The sequence below is a fragment of the Ranitomeya imitator genome, chromosome 9 (assembly GCF_032444005.1).
Source record: "Ranitomeya imitator isolate aRanImi1 chromosome 9, aRanImi1.pri, whole genome shotgun sequence".
NCBI classification, from domain to species: domain Eukaryota; kingdom Metazoa; phylum Chordata; class Amphibia; order Anura; family Dendrobatidae; genus Ranitomeya; species Ranitomeya imitator.
This window is the reverse complement of record NC_091290.1, coordinates 132,411,036-132,428,846: the sequence shown is the minus strand read 5'-3', so window position 1 is coordinate 132,428,846 and position 17,811 is coordinate 132,411,036. Positions and strand designations below refer to the sequence as shown.

The 17,811-nt window shown below is 44.7% G+C and overlaps 1 protein-coding gene across 2 annotated transcripts in view; it reads right to left on the bottom strand.

The window, feature by feature from the left end:
* CDH15 (cadherin 15) overlaps positions 1-17,811 on the bottom strand; it is a 45,709-nt gene that overhangs the window by 23,437 nt on the left and 4,461 nt on the right. Inside the window, exons 1-7 of one of the 2 annotated variants that reach the window (XM_069738946.1) lie at positions 17,144-17,280; positions 6,124-6,282; positions 5,360-5,515; positions 5,127-5,271; positions 4,807-4,967; positions 4,594-4,722; positions 3,208-3,393 (exon numbers count right to left, since the gene is read on the bottom strand). In XM_069738946.1, the coding sequence (XP_069595047.1) occupies positions 3,208-3,393; positions 4,594-4,722; positions 4,807-4,967; positions 5,127-5,271; positions 5,360-5,515; positions 6,124-6,282; positions 17,144-17,197 (990 nt within the window). In that variant the 5' untranslated portion in view covers positions 17,198-17,280. Of the gene's footprint in view, positions 1-3,207; positions 3,394-4,593; positions 4,723-4,806; positions 4,968-5,126; positions 5,272-5,359; positions 5,516-6,123; positions 6,283-17,143; positions 17,281-17,811 lie in introns of those variants that run through there. The other variant, XM_069738945.1, reaches the window with a different exon arrangement.

The window sequence follows — 17,811 nt, the reverse complement described above, 5'->3', positions numbered from 1 at the left end:
GGCTGCCTTTGACACAGTGGACCATTCCCTATCATTACAGACCCTCTCATCCCTTGGCATCACAGACTTGGCCCTATCCTGGATCTCATCATACCTAACAGACCGAACATTTAGCGTCTTCCACTCACACACCACCTCCTCACGTCGCTCCCTATCTGTCGGAGTCCCGCAAGGTTCAGTTCTAGGGCCCCTGCTCTTCTCCATTTACACCTTTGGCCTGGGACAGCTCATAGAATCTCATGGCTTTCAGTATCACCTCTATGCTGATGACACACAGATCTACATCTCTGGACCAGATATCACCTCCCTACTAACCAGAATCCCTCAATGTCTGTCCGCTATTTCATCCTTCTTCTCCGCTAGGTTTCTAAAACTTAACATGGACAAAACAGAATTCATCTTCTTTCCCCCATCTCACGCGACCGCCCCAACGAACCTATCCATTACAGTAAATGGCTGCGCACTCTCCCCAGTCCCACAAGCTCTCTGCCTCGGGTCATCCTTGACACTGATCTCTCCTTCAACCAACATATCCAAGCCCTTTTCACTTTCTGCCGCCTTCAACTCAAAAATATTTCATGGATCGGTACATTCCTAAACCAAGAATCTGCAAAAACCCTAGTCCATGCCCTCATCATCTCCTGCCTTGACTACTGCAACCTCCTGCTCTGTGGCCTCCCCTCGAACACTCTCGCACCCCTCCAATCTATTCTAAACTCTGCTGCCCGACAAATCCAAGTGTCCCCCCGCTATTCCCCGGCCTCTCCCTTCTGGCAATCCCTTCACTGGCTCCCCACTACCCAGAGACTCCAGGTCAAAACCCTAACCATGACATACAAGGCCATCCACAACCTGTCTCCTCCATACATTTGTAACCTCGTCTTCCGGTACTTACCTGCACGCAACCTCCGATCCTCACAAGATCTCCTACTCAGTCTACAGAGAGACTACAGACTGGCTCCATATCTGGAGAAACTCTCAGACCCCAGAGACCACCAGATCCTGAACCGGTATAGACTCAGTGCCCACAATCTGGCCATCGAGGTCGGCCGGCACAGACAGAGCTACAAGCCCAGGGAGGACAGACTGTGCCTACACTGTGACCTGGAGGATGAGACCCACTTCCTGCTACACTGCACCAAATACTCAGCAGTGAGGGACACTCACTTCAGGAGACTCTCCGATCTCTTCCTGGATTTCAGCTCCATGAAGGAGGAAGAGAAAACATATATCCTACTGTGGAAGAAGGTAGCGCAGTGGAGATAGCAGCTCAGTATGTGAGCGCGTGCCATAGGCTGCGAGAAAGACAACCATGATATGCCATGGACTTCATTACCCCCCACCCTGTACCCCATCCATCATTCCTACAGTCCCCACCCATTATCCCCACAGTCCCGACTCCCTATTGCCTACTGTACATGTGCTTTGGCAAAAATAATAGAACATGGGTCTCAAGGGCCCAGAAAAAACGACCTCCAAGTCCATATAGAACAAAAAATCAGTAATCTTTATTAACCATTTAAAATTCAAAGAATACAAAAGACAGGTGAGGTAGGGTGCCACATGGTGTACACAGATACCGCACCGACGTGTAACTTTGGCAAAAATAATGTTTATTTGGTCCTGCCAATAAAGCTTCTTTGAATTGAATACTATATACAGGAGGAGATGACACACAGCTATATACTATATAGAGGAGGAGATGACACGCAGGTATATACTATATACAGGAGGAGTTGACACGCAGGTATATACTATATACAGGAGAAGATGACACGCAGGTATATACTATATACAGGAGAAGATGACACGCAGGTATATACTATATACAGGGGAGATGACACACAGGTATCTACTATATACAGGAGGAGATGACACAGGTATATACTATATACAGGAGGAGATGACACACAGGTATATACTATATACAGGAGTAGATGACACACAGGTATATACTATATATAGGAGGAGATGGCATACAGGTATATACTATATACAGGAGGAGATGACATATACAGTAGGTATATACTATATACAGGAGGAGATGACACAGGTATATACTATATACAGGAGGAGATGACACACACAGGTATATACTATATACAGGGGAGATGACACACAGGTATATACTATATACAGGGGAGATGACATACAGGTATATACTATATACAGGAGGAGATGACATACAGGTACATACTATATACAGGAGGAGATGACATACAGGTACATACTATATACAGGAGGAGATGACACACAGGTATATACTATATACAGGAGGAGATGACACACAGGTATATACTATATACAGGAGTAGATGACACACAGGTATATACTATAAATAGGAGGAGATGGCATACAGCTATATACTATATACAGGAGGAGATGACATATACAGTAGGTATATACTATATACAGGAGGAGATGACACAGGTATATACTATATACAGGAGGAGATGACACAGGTATATACTATATACAGGAGGAGATGACACACACAGGTATATACTATATACAGGGGAGATGACACGCAGGTATATACTATATACAGGGGGAGATGACACACAGGTATATACTATATACAGGAGGAGATGACACACACAGGTATATACTATATACAGGGGAGATGACACACAGGTATATACTATATACAGGGGAGATGACATACAGGTATATACTATATACAGGAGGAGATGACATACAGGTACATACTATATACAGGAGGAGATGACATACAGGTACATACTATATACAGGAGGAGATGACACAAAGGTATATACTATATACAGGAGGAGATGACACACAGTTATATGAAGAGGTGTGAGTGCAAAATGAGAGGAGTGAGGGGAAAATAGAGGATTGATTGGAAAATGACAGGTGTGAGGTCAAAATGACAGGAGTTATGGGGAAAATGAGAGGTCTGAGGAGAGAAATGAGAGGAGTGAGGGGAAAATGACAGGAATGAGGGGAAAATGAGAGATGTGAGGAGGAAAATGTGAGAAGTGAGGTGCTATAACTAAACACAGTCACTATGCTCTGGTAACGCCGGGCTCTTCAGCCTTTATATATATATATATATATATATATATATACTGTATATATATATATTATATATAACACACACATACATATATATATATATATATATATATATTTTTTTTTTTTTCTTATTAAAATCTCATCTACCTGTGGTGCAAGTCTTGTTTTTACCTTGACAAGGGACAAAATTCCCTCATTGGTCTGCGTGTCTGTGCGAATAGAGAATGCACCTTGGGGGTCTCCACTGATGATTGAATATTTGACCATCCAGTTTGGGGAACCGCGGAGATCTCTGTCTGTCACGCTCACTCTGCCAACATCTAACCCGCTGCTCTCCTCTGGGACATCCACAACAAACTACAACAATGAAAAATAAAGAAATAATTAAAAAAAAAAACAGAAATCAGTCATACACAACATTATTATTATACGGGAGACAGAACGGCCAAACACGAAATATGTCGTCGAATCCTGCCAATCATCTAATGTGTATTGGGGGGCTCTCCCCGACTGTTCCCTAATGGTAGATGTTGGGGTGCAATACGGAAGGTAGGATTTTGGAAGGTAGGAGGCACACAGATTATACTACGGGACCCCTCAGTGGGTTTGGCTATACTACGGGACCCCTCAGTGGGTTTGACTATACTACGGGACCCCTCAGTGGGTTTGACTATACTACGGGACCCCTCAGTGGGTTTGACTATACTACGGGACCCCTCAGTGGGTTTGACTATACTACGGGACCCCTCAGTGGGTTTGACTATACTACGGGACCCCTCAGTGGGTTTGACTATACTACGGGACCCCTCAGTGGGTTTGACTATACTACGGGACCCCTCAGTGGGTTTGACTATACTACGGGACCCCTCAGTGGGTTTGACTACACTACGGGACCCCTCAGTGGGTTTGACTATACTACGGGACCCCTCAGTGGGTTTGACTATACTACGGGACCCCTCAGTGGGTTTGACTATACTATGGGACCCCTCAGTGGGTTTGACTATACTACGGGACCCCTCAGTGGGTTTGACTATACTATGGGACCCCTCAGTGGGTTTGACTATACTACGGGACCCCTCAGCGGGTTTGACTATACTACGGGACTCCTCAGTGGGTTTGACTATACTATGGGACCCCTCAGTGGGTTTGACTATACTATGGGACCCCTCAGTGGGTTTGACTATACTAACGGACCCCTCAGTGGGTTTGACTATACTATGGGACCCCTCAGTGGGTTTGACTATACTACGGGACCCCTCAGTGGGTTTGACTATACTACGGGACTCCTCAGTGGGTTTGACTATACTACGGGACCCCTCAGTGGGTTTGACTATACTACGGGACCCCTCAGTGGGTTTGACTATACTACGGGACCCCTCAGTGGGTTTGACTATACTATGGGACCCCTCAGCGGGTTTGACTATACTACGGGACTCCTCAGTGGGTTTGACTATACTACGGGACCCCTCAGTGGGTTCTCTATAGGTAAAAAAAAATCCAATCTCATAGGGCAAAGGGATTATCAAGGACTAGGACACCTGTGATTTGCGGCTTTACCTCTTCCTGGGTGAACAGAGGTGCGTTATCATTGAGGTCTCCTATGGATATGACTGCACTGGCCGTGCTGGATAACCCGTCTCCCATCATATCGGCCACCTGTACAGTGAGGTTGTATGATGCCACCAACTGTAGGGACAGAGACAGGTAAACTATTTAATGTTCCATTAAAATCTTCCACTCTTCACACATGTAACATGGAGGTGGCTTTACTTCTCTGTCCAGCCCCACTTGGACGGTCCTGATTTCTCCCGTGTCCTGGTGAATACTGAACATCTCTGGACTGTCCTGGTGGACGATGGCATATTTAAGCTGAGCGTTGTCTGTGTTCGCATCATCTGCATCGCTGGCGATCACCCTCATTACCAGAGTTCCTAAAGGAGGGAAATAAATAAGCAAGATGGTCACAGTCTATACAATCTAATAGGTTATTATAAGGGTCCAGGAAAATAAAAGAAGCTCCTGGATACAGGTGGGGGAAACCATGCACCTTCTGAACCTACAAATATTGGACGCAGATAAATGCACCTTACCTGGAATTGCGTTCTCCAGCACATATCCTTTGAACAGCGCCTGCGAGAACACTGGACGATTGTCATTTTGATCAAGAACGACGATCTCTAAATCAGTGGGGTCTTCAAGGGGAGCGCCATCGCTGTCCAGTGCAAAAGCCCGAAGCTATGGAGGAGAAAGAGGCGATGAAGCCTCAGAGATGACGACATCTACGTGCTATGTACGGATATAAAGATATTGCTGTATGACATACCTTGAAGCGATCAATCTTCTCACGATCCAGCACCGCGTTCAGATACACAATTCCGGTAGTTTTATTGATGGTGAAGATTCCCTTGGGCTCCTCGTCTACCCCTGGCCCTTTGATGCTGTATATAACGCTGCTCTGGTATTGCTTATCTGACTTAATCTGCAAGAAGGAAACACAAATAATCACTATCCGACACAGGATACTTTACCGATTGCTGGGGATGTGCCCGCAGAATGGGGCTCGCTTTAACAGAGCGAAGGTCAAGCATGCACACACCATCTATGGGTCTGCTGGAAATAACCAAGCACTGTACTAGGCTTTTTTTTTCCCCCGGCAGTCCTATAGAGAACAAATGGCATGCAGGTGACGATACTTGACCTCCGCCCCATTCAGACGGAGCCCCATTCTTGGGATTGCTAGAAAAGCGATCATAATAAATGATCCAACAATTGGAGAGATCTTAATTGGTACTTGTGTTCACAACAAATAAAGTGCTAAACAGGAAAGTCTGCAGCTCGGTCATGTACACGGCATCAGGAGCTCTTTACGATCAATTATTTGCACTGTATCCTGAATTAAATGGCAAAATTGTACTATGTAATTCCACTTATGTACAACAGAGGCCAGCATTCACCTTATACTCAGTAAACCATAAAAGAAAAAATGGTGTTCTTATTAGTAATTGGGTGAATGGCGCTGGATTCAGGACTTTGGGGCATAAATAACACCTATTGTGATTCATATTGGACCTAGATTGCCTTCCGTACCTGCACTACTTGAGAGGGGATGCTTTTAAGGTTCTCTGAGACTGAAATTGTAGGAATGACCCAGGCTCTTTTAGACCTTTGCATCCCACTGATCGCCTTAAACAGCTGGTGCCAGGGGTGCAGGACGCCGACGTCTTCATCTGGTGCTGCGCTGACGACCTGCGGGACGAGATGGACATTGCCGGGTTATATCACATTATTATCGGGGAGTACGGTTCACATTCAGACCCATTATCAGAAAGGGGGCCTCATAACTCAGATTAAAAAGGATCCCTTACCATGGTGCCCAGTTTGCCCAAGGTCAGAAGGGCCTGACCTTTCCCCTCCAGACCCTTGATGAATCTACAATTATCAGACGACCATCTAATGTGTTTGGTGCAATGTGTATGGTGCCACTTCTCCCCCAATAGCAGATATTGGGGAGGGAGAAGGATCAGGCTGATGGATTTCATCATGTCCAATCCTTTGTTCAAGAAGGAGATCCACCAGAGGTGTCCAGCAAACGCTTTCTCCCCTCTCCGCATAAGTCTCTGTGTTAATCATATATATTAAAACTAGTTTTCGGAAAATTGATAATTAACCCCAATGCACATTTTAGGGGATAACTCACTTGGGGGTCCGAACGCAGGAACATACAGCAATCCTGAGAACAGGACACCAGCGGCCTGAGGACAGGGCTAAGCCCCTACACTCCATTCATTGTCTATAGGACTGCTGGAGAAAGCCCAGTACAGCGCCGGCTATTTCCGACAGTCCCATAGACAATGAATGGAGCAGAGGCCGAGCATGAGCACTTAGGCTGTACTCAGATGGATCTGCAGGGCCTTGTCCTTGGTGCTCTGATGCTCCATTCTCAGGACTGCTCGGCATTCCAGAAATCGGAACAGAAAGTTATCATTTTTTGTATAAGAATTTTGCATATGTTGCAGTGTATGGGTATGGCATGTATTGGATCTGGTATTGCAGCTCATCAGTATTAGTGAAGCCAAACTGCAATACCAGGCACAAACTGTGGACAGGAGTGGCGCTGTTTCCTGAAGAAAGCAGCCATATTTTTCAAATCCCGTAAAACCCCTTTTCAGGCCATGAATCTGAGGAAAAAGCCTCATACACAAACACAGGACCATTATTGCATTTCCTGCGATGGGAAATAGCAGGTGTGGCCCCCACATGTGGGCCCTTATAATGCCCCTTACACATGGGACAGATTCATAAATGCTGAGCCGGCTTCCTGCTGTAAAGTGGCAAGCCCCATCATCCCTACTACTACTCACATTGGTGAAGCATTGCTGGAACTATTAGTTCTACAATCTCCTGCGCCTTTACATTTTTTAACTCTTGCACTGCCAGTACTCAATTTATCAATGGCTCCTGTGGTTCCCGTGCCCCTTCTCTCGGTAACGAGTAATTTGTCCCTGATTTCAGGACATCCAGGCTGCTGCTGTCTGCCAGAAAAGCCAAATGGTGCCTGTCACAGAGGGGTCAGCAATTAACGAAAAGCCATCTGTCGAGGTTCCCCACCCTCCGCCGAGCTGGACACTCATTACTGTCGCCAGAAGCCATTTAATTATGTAACAAATACGATGTAACGAGATTGATTCTTGTACGTGAGCCGGCGAACAGTAATGGCGGCATCAGAGCGGGGCCAAAATCCTATGAACGCCCTTTTCCCTAGATTGTGGGGGTCCAACTTTGGAGGAGTTTTGGACAGTTTGGTCGGGATCCACGTTAAAGAAGTGACATGAATTTTTTTTTTTACTTTGTGCAATACAAAAAAACATTTTCCATTCTGTTTTAACCTTTTTTTTAAGACTTCAATTAAATGATGCAAAATTTGCACGCAAAAAAAAAAAAACAGGATGTGCATAAAATCAATCCAGGGAGGGAAATAAATGGGGCAAAAATTGCACAAAAAGTCGCAATTGATGAATCAGACAAAGATATCTGGAAATCTCAAAAACAATGATGAACCTAAAAAAAAAAAAAAATAACAGGCAAAGACAGAAAACAGGTTTTATAAAAGGAGCAAATGAAAAAAGGTGAAAAACAAGAAAAAACGAGCAGATGAAAAAAAGGTGAAACACTAGAAAAAGGAGCAAATAAAAAAGGTGAAAAACTAGAAAAAAAGGAGGAAATGAAAAAAGGTGAAAAACTAGAAAAAAAGGAGGAAATGAAAAAAGGTGAAAAACTAGAAAAAAGGAGCAAATGAAAACAAGGTGAAAAACTAGAGAAAAGGAGCAAATAAAAAAAAGGTGAAAAACTAGAAAAAAGGTGAAAAATTAGAAAAAAGGAGCAAATGAATAAAGGTGAAAAACTAGAAAAAGGAGCAAATTAAAAAATGTGAAAAACTAGAAAAAGAGAAGCAAATGAACAAAAAAAGGTGAAAAACTAGATAAAAGGAGCAAATGCAATCATGAATGGGGCCCCGAGTGCATTGTGGTGACGCATATACAATACACAGGCCATAAGGGGGCGCTCTACTGCTTCTAGGTTCCTATATGGAAACCTCATATTCGATTGCTTGGGTTTTCCACTATCAGGATATGAAGACTTATCAGTATCAGATTGGTCGTGAGATCAGGGATCAGTTATTACAATCTCTGGTGGCGGCTAGAAAACAGCTGATTATGGGGGCGCCGGGTGTCGGACCCCCACCAAACTGGTATCGATGACCTACACGGAGGTGTGTGAACCCCTTTAAGTAACGTAAAAGTATCAGCGCTATAGGAATGGAGTGAACGGTGCGATTTGTGCTTCCTAATGTGACGCCGACATTTCCCATATACGTTTGTTTTTATAAAACCTAATCGATGCCCCAAAATCTATAATATGGCGCCCCCCCCTCCCCCCATGATGACAGCAGGGGCATAGCCTGACGCCCATGGGTCCCCATAAAATGGGCGGAGGAGAAAATACAGATGATGCGCTATATGGCGCAACGTTTAACCCTTCGCCCGCCGAGCAGGTGTGAAAGCATTGATGTATAACCCCCCCCTTCCCAGCCGAGAGCAGTAACTGATTATACAGCTGCCCAGAAAACAAATGTGGGATTAACTGGAGTATAGCCGTCCCCAGGGGCACCGAAAGTACCAGCTGCTGCCCCTGCCCCCCTGGATTTCAAGGGCGGCATCACATTACAGACGTCCGAGGAATTTACCTCATTCCTACACAAAATTGGGAGTGAGGCCTATCCTGCACCCAAGGCCTGACTGAGGGATTTATGTGCCCTTTCCTACACATGGTGACCCCACGTCCCAGCCGAACCTATATCCATAATTAAGATATTCCCCGGAAATGTATACGAAGGAGAGAAGATATAGAAAGAAGGAAGGAGAACTTGGTGTTGACCATAGAAACCAATATGCAGAGGAAAACTGGAGCTGCTTCCCCTAGCAACCAATCAGATTCCAGCTTACATCTCTCCAAAGCAGATTATTAAATGAAAGCAGCGATGTGATTGGTTGCTTTGTAGTCCCAAGGATCTCAGCTAAAAAAAAAACCAAGATGGCTGCCATTACAGCTCCCAGTTATACCAGAAACCTAAATTGCAACTCTGATTAGTTTTACAGTGGCTTGCAAAAGTATTCACCCCCTTGGCTTTTTACCTATTTTGTTACGTTACAATCTGTGTTTCACTATTTTTGTAATCCGGTTTGTGTGTGATGCATCAGCGAAGTGAAAAGAGAAAAATACAGGCATGAATTAAATTTATGGGATCAAATACCGGTAACTAAAAATTGGCGTGTGCACATGTATCCACCCTGTGAATCCCTTAAACATTTCTGGTGCCAGCAATTCCCTTCATAGGTCCCATGCTTAGTGACAGGATGTCCTCCTGTGTGTAATCTAAGAGTCACATGTCTGTCAGTGTATACACTTTACCTTTCCTGAAAGGCCACAGAGACTGCAACACCATTAAGTAAGAGGCGCCATCAACCAAACAACACCATGAAGACCACAGAGATCTCCAAACAACACCATGAAGACCAAGGAAGTCTCCAAACAGCACCATGAAGACCACAGATATCTCCAACAACGCCATGAAGACCAAGGAGATCTCCAAACAACACCATGAAGACTAAGGAGATCTCCAAACACAGTGAAGAACACAGAGATCTCCAAACAGCACCATGAAGACCACAGAGATCTCCAAACAATACCATGAAGACCAAGGAGATCTCCAAACACCACCATGAAGACCAAGGAGATTTCCAAACAACACCATGAAGACCAAGGAGATTTCCAAGCAAACACCTTGAAGACCAAGGAGATCTCCAAACAACACCATGAAGACCAAGGAAATTTCCAAACATATACCATGAAGACCAAGGATATCTCCAAACAACACCATGAAGACAAAGGAGATCTCCAAACAACACCATGAAGACCAAGGAAATTTTGAGTTTGTCAAAAGACATGTGGGAGACTCCACAAATGTATGGAGGAAGGTGCTGTGGTCAGATGAGACCAAAATTGAACTTTTTGGCCACCAAGGTAAACTCTATGTCTGGCTCCAAACCAACAAAGCTCATCATCCCAAGAACACCATCCCCACAGTGAAACATGGTGGTAGCAGCATTATGAAGTGAGGATGCTTTTCGGCAGAAGGGACAGGAAAAATGGTCCAAGTATAGGGGAAGATGGATTGTGCAAAATACACAATATTCTTGATCAAATCCCATTTTAGTGTATTAGTGATTTGAGACTGGGACGGAAGTTCACCTTCCAACAAGACAATTACCCACAGCATACTGTTAAATCAGCACCGGAGTGCTTTAAGGGGCAATGTGCAAATGTTTTGGCGTGGCCGAGTCACAGCCTAGACAAGTGAAATTCCCGGTTGTGAGGTAGCAAAATATAAAAAATACAAAGTGGGAGGGGGGAGGTGGTTGTGAATACGTTTGCAAGACACTGTACATCTCCATCTCAGGAATCTCAGGGAAATAGTGCAATATTCTCTGTAATGGTGACATATACATTACAGGTTACCTATTACAGCCAATAAGATTTTAGCATTTTAGTTTTGATCAATAAGGCGTAATCATAGTGGGTGCAGGGGTTACAGTCTCACCCAGACATTGGAGATATGGGGGCACAAACGGTCTGGCCCATGAGAGTAGACCAATGCTATTAAAGACCCTTGATAGATGAGGAGTGCTATTAGAAAACTCCTAAAAAACTCAGTGAGAACATAGCCCAAGGAGTCATGGATTTCGACTTGGTCAATCAGCTGAGGTGAACGCACTTTCTTGCATAGCACAAATGTTTCTTTTTTTTACCCTTATATTGGGACATCAGCAGATCTTGTGGTGGGGTAACAAGGGCACCAACTAGGTTAGGTCTTGTTAAGACTACATAAGCCCTTGTTAAAGAATACCATAGAGGACTAGATTCCAAAAATTTGCTTGCACATGAATCACTTTTTTTTTTATACTTATGAAAGTAGCTACCAGGCAGAGGGTTAGAAGACCATGGCAGCAGTCTACCAGAAATGAGAAAGAAGATGGCAAGTCTGGAAGCCTGGGGGATCTATACTGGAGCTCGCACAAGTATTTAAGACCCATTAGCTACCAGGATCCTGGCTCTTGTGATGTGGTCAGTCCTACGGCAGAGGAATGCAGGATATAATAGTCTTTAAACGGTTATTCCCCCTAAAACAAAGTTATCTCATATTTATAGTATAGGGGATAACTTTCTTATCATTGGGAGCTTCGACTGCTGGGACCTCAAGGGATCAAGAGATTGGGACTATGTAACCCCAAGAATGGGGGTAGTGAAATTAGCAGAGGTGCACACGTCCGTTCCATTCAACAGTCTATGGGGCTGACGAGAATTCCTCTCGGCTACTTCTCCCAGACCCCTAGACAATGAATGGAGAGAAGGACCAGCATGTGCACCTCTGCTCCATTCAGGACTGGGCGGCACATCTACAATTTTGGGATTTCAAAAAAACAGATCCTGGCATCCCTGGGGGATCCTCCTGCGATCCTGTGAATAGGGGACAACTTAAGTTTTTGGGAAGAACTCTTCATCCATTTTAATGAATCTTCCAACTTTGTCACAAAGCGTATTCCCGATTAGTCCATCTTTATCGAGTTGCCCCCAAAATACTCTAATTCATCCATTTCTTAGTTATATTCATTTTTTTAAGTTGTGTGACAACCAACAAGGACCACCAATAAAAAAATCTTACAGCTGTGAGCCATCTCTTGACCCCAAAGGTGAATATTTGTATTTGTCTCTTTTGGAAAATGGAAAAGGAATAAAGAGTAATGACCAAGAAATGATAAGTAGCATTCAAAAGACGAACGAAGGACATCTGGTTAATGGTTTGGCCTCTAAAATTGGTCCAACATAGAATGGGATAGAAAGATGGCAGAACTCTAGACCTTTTGGGTAGGTGATTGTTTAATTATTTGCACAGGGAACTTGACACACGGTCGGAAATAGACAAGAATTGCCGCATTTTACAACACAAATCTCTATCGACAAGTAGAAGAACATGTCCACACGTAAAATGTCCGGCTTACCCGCATCATTACCCGCATTGGTAAATTCAGTTGCAGAATTCGCTATGGGGAAATCCACAGTGGAAATGCAAATGGGACTGACATGGCTGCCTAGATGTTTAGCTTTTTGGTAACAAACTGATGACACTTGTGAAAGTCGAATGTGTCATAAAAGGCATTACATTTACACTTGAGCAATAAAGCAGAGAGTAATCAGTGACCTTGTGACTGTAAGCCATCATGGTGACCATGCATGGATGTAATGTATATTCTGTCATGTCGGCGCTGTGTGCATACTGTAAGCAGGTGGATGTGATTGTGCTGAATGTCTGCGGATGGACGAATGTGCTGGGCGGCCGCAGACATTCAGCCATGTCATTTTTTTTTTTCTTTCTCAAGTGTGCCCCCCTCGGGAAGGCATTCTCCTAGGCGAGTCCCTACCTCTTGTGTCCCGGCACTGTATGTGATTCTCATCTCAGCTCCTGTTGAGTATTACAAATATGTCCAGCTGTCCGCCCATGATATTTACAGGACATGGTAGCAAGGCAGAGAGTGATAGTGATGAATGAAACAATGTAGGGATGTGGTGTATCATAAACCAGGACTTTACTTAGGAGCTGATGCAGGATCCAATCACCGACTCCTGTCCTTTTTATAGATTAGCAGATCACTGTATTATTTACTATTATAGCGCCATTTATTCCATGGCTCTTTACATGTGTATATCTGTGCATGAGAAAGCACTAACACAGGGATGGAAGAGTCAAAAAATGGAATACCAAACCAATATGGCAATTGTGCATGAGACCTATGACATAGCAGCCCCATTAAAAATATATATAAAAATTTACGTATAGCTTACCCCCCTATAGGATGTCTTATTAACAACGTCCCCGACATAAAGCTCTACATGGACTATGACACACCACATATAACCTTATATATAATCTACCATTATTGATCACACAGCCACGCCATATGTGATCGCTTCCCATACATTCCCATGACCATGTGTCGATGTCATCCTCTCGGTGACCCAGATATATGAGGCATCTGCACCGTGGCTAAATGAAGAAACATTTGGTCCTCGCTGAGTCACAGATACAAGACATTCCTGACATTTCATGGCTGTCACAGATTCCTCTGCCAAGTCCTTATGGTCGGTGGGTCAGAATAGAAAAACAGCGGCGCGTAGGGTGCGGTCACGCGTCCGTATTCTAGGTCCAGGTTTAGTTTTTAAATGTAAAGATAGACCTGCGTATGGCAAAATGATTGATGCAGATACAGACCCCATTAAAAGCCATCTTCACCATGAACGTGCACAACTGGCACTGTCAACCGGAGCGTTATTTTAATGGTTCAGCAGGAGATAAGTGGCCAAATCCTCCCAAGTATCTTCTTGGCTGATACTCTTACTTCTGTTCTGAGATGGCACCAGGTGTCTTCCAGCTGTATTTCCACCAGAGGCGCAGGTGGAAAGGGAGACTCTATAACCCACAAGAGGACCATTGTGAAAGAAACCAGGGTCAACAAGATATGGAGTGTGGGAAGACTGGAGGACCACCCTACGGGTGTTGCAGGGTGCCACGGGCAGGTGGAAATAAAGGAAGCTCTCCACCAACACAGCTAGGACTTTGCTTCACGTAGGTTGTGTGCCAAGCTCTGGAGACAAAGCTGCAGGAGAGAAGTCCTCGAATATATAGAAATTAAAAGATAAATGAATTTAGAGCCTCTTTGCCCAAACCAGATTTCCTATGACAGATTTTTAGCTACGATGTATCTTTGAGAAGACCACCACTCTAGAAGACCACTTTTCTTCACGGTCTATAGTAATAGTTGTCACCGGTGCATATCCTATGCACATGACCCTGCACTTCACCCACAAGTTCAGACTGTGGCCATCTACAAAGCAGAAACTATCATATTGTCCTGGAAGGCCCCTAATCCTGAGACATCTGTGCAGGCTCCGTCATGGTACCATAGAGATATAATGATCAGAGCTGAGGGGCTTTGATCTTCTATATGGCGCGTACTCGAATGCTGGGAAATACTGAATATCCATTACCCCGATGTACATACTGATCAGCGTACTGACAGACAACAGAGAACAACAGCTCCTATCTTTCCTCAAGAGGCGACTTACATTTCTAGGTTTGCAGTTAACAGACCAGGCTGGTTTACTACGATCTACCATTTTCCAAGAAGCCTAATATTTCCCTAGTCCAGAGGGTTTGGATTTATCCGGGGCATTGCATAACCATTATGCCCAGTAACCTACTGGCCATTGCTCAGGTGCTTATCTCGCCGCTTCCTCCATCCGTCATGCGTAGACCATTTAATAGCCCATCTGTTGCTCATAAGCCAAATTCCCACCACCCCAGAGTCTGGTCCTGTATCTTTTCTTGCAATTATTTCTTCCCTCTGCATTTTCCATAATGCGCCTGTAATCATGGGAATAAAAGAGCGGCGCAGTCATTTCATCATTACGATGATTTTAACTGTGTAATTGCCGCTGTACGAGGGCTGGGAGCACGTGAGGGGTCCTCGTCTGCTGATTGTATCATCACAAGGACGTATCATTAATCTCCCCAGACAGATAAAAGCTCGGATACATATGTTTCCGTTCACAGGCTGCTGTGAGAGATACCAAAATTATCATAAAGATTGCCATTAATCAAACCTCTACAGCACGGGGTGGTGACGTACATCGCCAAGGTGTTATTTATCCCGGCGCTGTCTCTTTAACTGGATAATTATAATGACACAGTCTGATATGAAATTATTGTGGGGGACATCTGGATATAATGAGAGCGATGCTGAAGCTGTCACTAACACACAGTTATATATCCATTCATCAGGACGCACCCGAACTAATATATATGCAAAATTCCAGTAATGTCCTGATCATGTGCAAATGACTCTGCGAGAGAGTGCGCCGATACACTGTGACGAGGCAAGCATCGCCTCTGGCAGCTAACGCCGATCTGTCGCCAGCCTTCACAATACAAACTTTGCATACGATATTAAATGGATTTCGTAGACCTGACGAGGCTGGTGTACTTACTTAAAAACCCACAATAGAATTGGCTGTACATTCCTTTTGGAAGCTTTCCTGCTTAGCATTAAAATGAGCCTTTTAGCCGAACTCAAAAATGCTAATTTTTAAAATCAGACATTCCGCTACGGATTTTCAAAGTAAGTACACCAGCCTCAACAGTTCAGATAGACATTTTTAAAGGGCCCCCCACCAAAAAAAATACAGGTTCTCTCTTGCTAATGCTGGGAGTTCCGCGATCAAGGCTCTGCAGCCCCGTCCCGATTGGAGCAGACATGCACATGCTTGGCCTCCACTCCAATCATTTCCATGGGACTGCAGAACACACCACTCAGCAATTTCCAGCAGTCCCATGGACAATGAATGTGGTGGAGGCTGTACACTGGCACATGCACCAATTCAGGACGGGGCTGGGGGTCCCAATGTTCGGACCGCTGGGGTTCAACAAGTTATGGGGAATAACTTGATTTTTTTTTTTTTTGGGGGGGGGGGGGGGAGGGGGGATAATCCTTTAATAATGTCTGCAGCTTGTATGGTGAGATATGAACACAGATCCTCTTTAGAAAATGTGAGAAATCAAAACTAAATATATATTAAAAAGTTGCAGAACTTTCCGTGATATAATGAGTGTGAATATTTTAATTATTTTAACAGAAAAGCGGAGAAAAAAAAAACTTTAAAGGAGAACCCCTACTTAGGTGGACACTCAAGGTGATGTCCCGACCGGCCGAGATCCTCCTGACCCCGGCAGCCTCATGGGCACAGGGGCTGCTATGTCCAGGTGAGGAGACCTGCGGGCGGTCCGGACATCGCAATCCCAGTTATTAGATCACTTTTATACATTATTTCCTGTTTAATAAAATACATACAAAGCGCTGAGTTAAAGGGGAATCCGCCTGCAGCCCAATCCATGTCCGTTATTTCACATACCTATTCTATCCTGACCTATTATAGTCTATGGAGGGTCACATATCCGTTTTTTTTTCTCATTGTGTCCATAAAAAAAAAAATCCAGATTAATGTCCGTTTTTTTTCGCCCATTCACATCAATGGTTAAATGTTGCTCTGATAGACTTGTACAACACTAATACATGCGCAATTCATGAATGCCCCAAATTCCGCACCCATTCCTAAACACGTCGCCCTAGTGATATCTATGGAAGTACCCCCTCATATATGGCAATGATGTTCTCCTCTACAAGCTCCGCCATTGCTGCTCTTCCATCAGGTTTACCATCATACACGTATAGGGGAGCCATCAAAGCCTACCATATTTAAAGGGGAACTCCTACTTAAATTGTTTCCTTTTTTTAATGAAATTGCTTCCCGCAAAATCGCCCTGAGAATGGAAATTTGGAAAGTAATCCTATTACTGCAATTCCTTCCCCGCAGACGACTTATGGCCAGGCAATACAGGTGTGCACAGAGCCCTACGCTGGCGGCGGTGGTCTCTTACCTGTCCGCAGGTGGACACCAGGCAGCACATGGCCAGGAGTATCCGTCTTTCCATCCTGCTTGGAATGAAGTGGTCTCTGTGGGAAAAGGACGAGGGTCTGCGTCCGCCTGGCTGTGTGACGGATTCCCTTTCCCCGGGGTGACTGACAGCACAAGTGTTGTGAGTTGTAACTTTACTCCAGTCGGTGGGGTGGGAGGGGGAATCACTGGGGTGTCGGGGGTGTACTCTGTGCTTGTACAGGGGGGAGAATGGGGTCTGCAGCTGTGCCCATTACAGACTCTGCTCTGTTTCAAGGTCACTTCCCGGCCCTCGGACCCCTGTATTCTTGGGGTGGGGGGATCATACAGGAGAGAACGTATGTGCAATGTAACACGTGCCACCTGTCTCCAGATCAACCGTATCACAAATCCCTGGTGGGAGAAAGGGTTAAAAGGGTCCGGTGGGGAAACAGTGGGCGCTTGTTACTCGAAATCTCTCCAAATCCCCTATAACAACGCACGTGGGGAAGACGAGGATCTGCTAAAACGTTCATCCCATTAACTCCGAGCGATCCCCGCTGTCCGACTAGGCGCCCCGAAAAAAATAAGAAATTGGGTGCTGTATAAATCGGGGGTCAGTTTTTCGTCGTCTCCTGCACCCGCAGCGATCGGTGCCGCTCTCCCATCTGT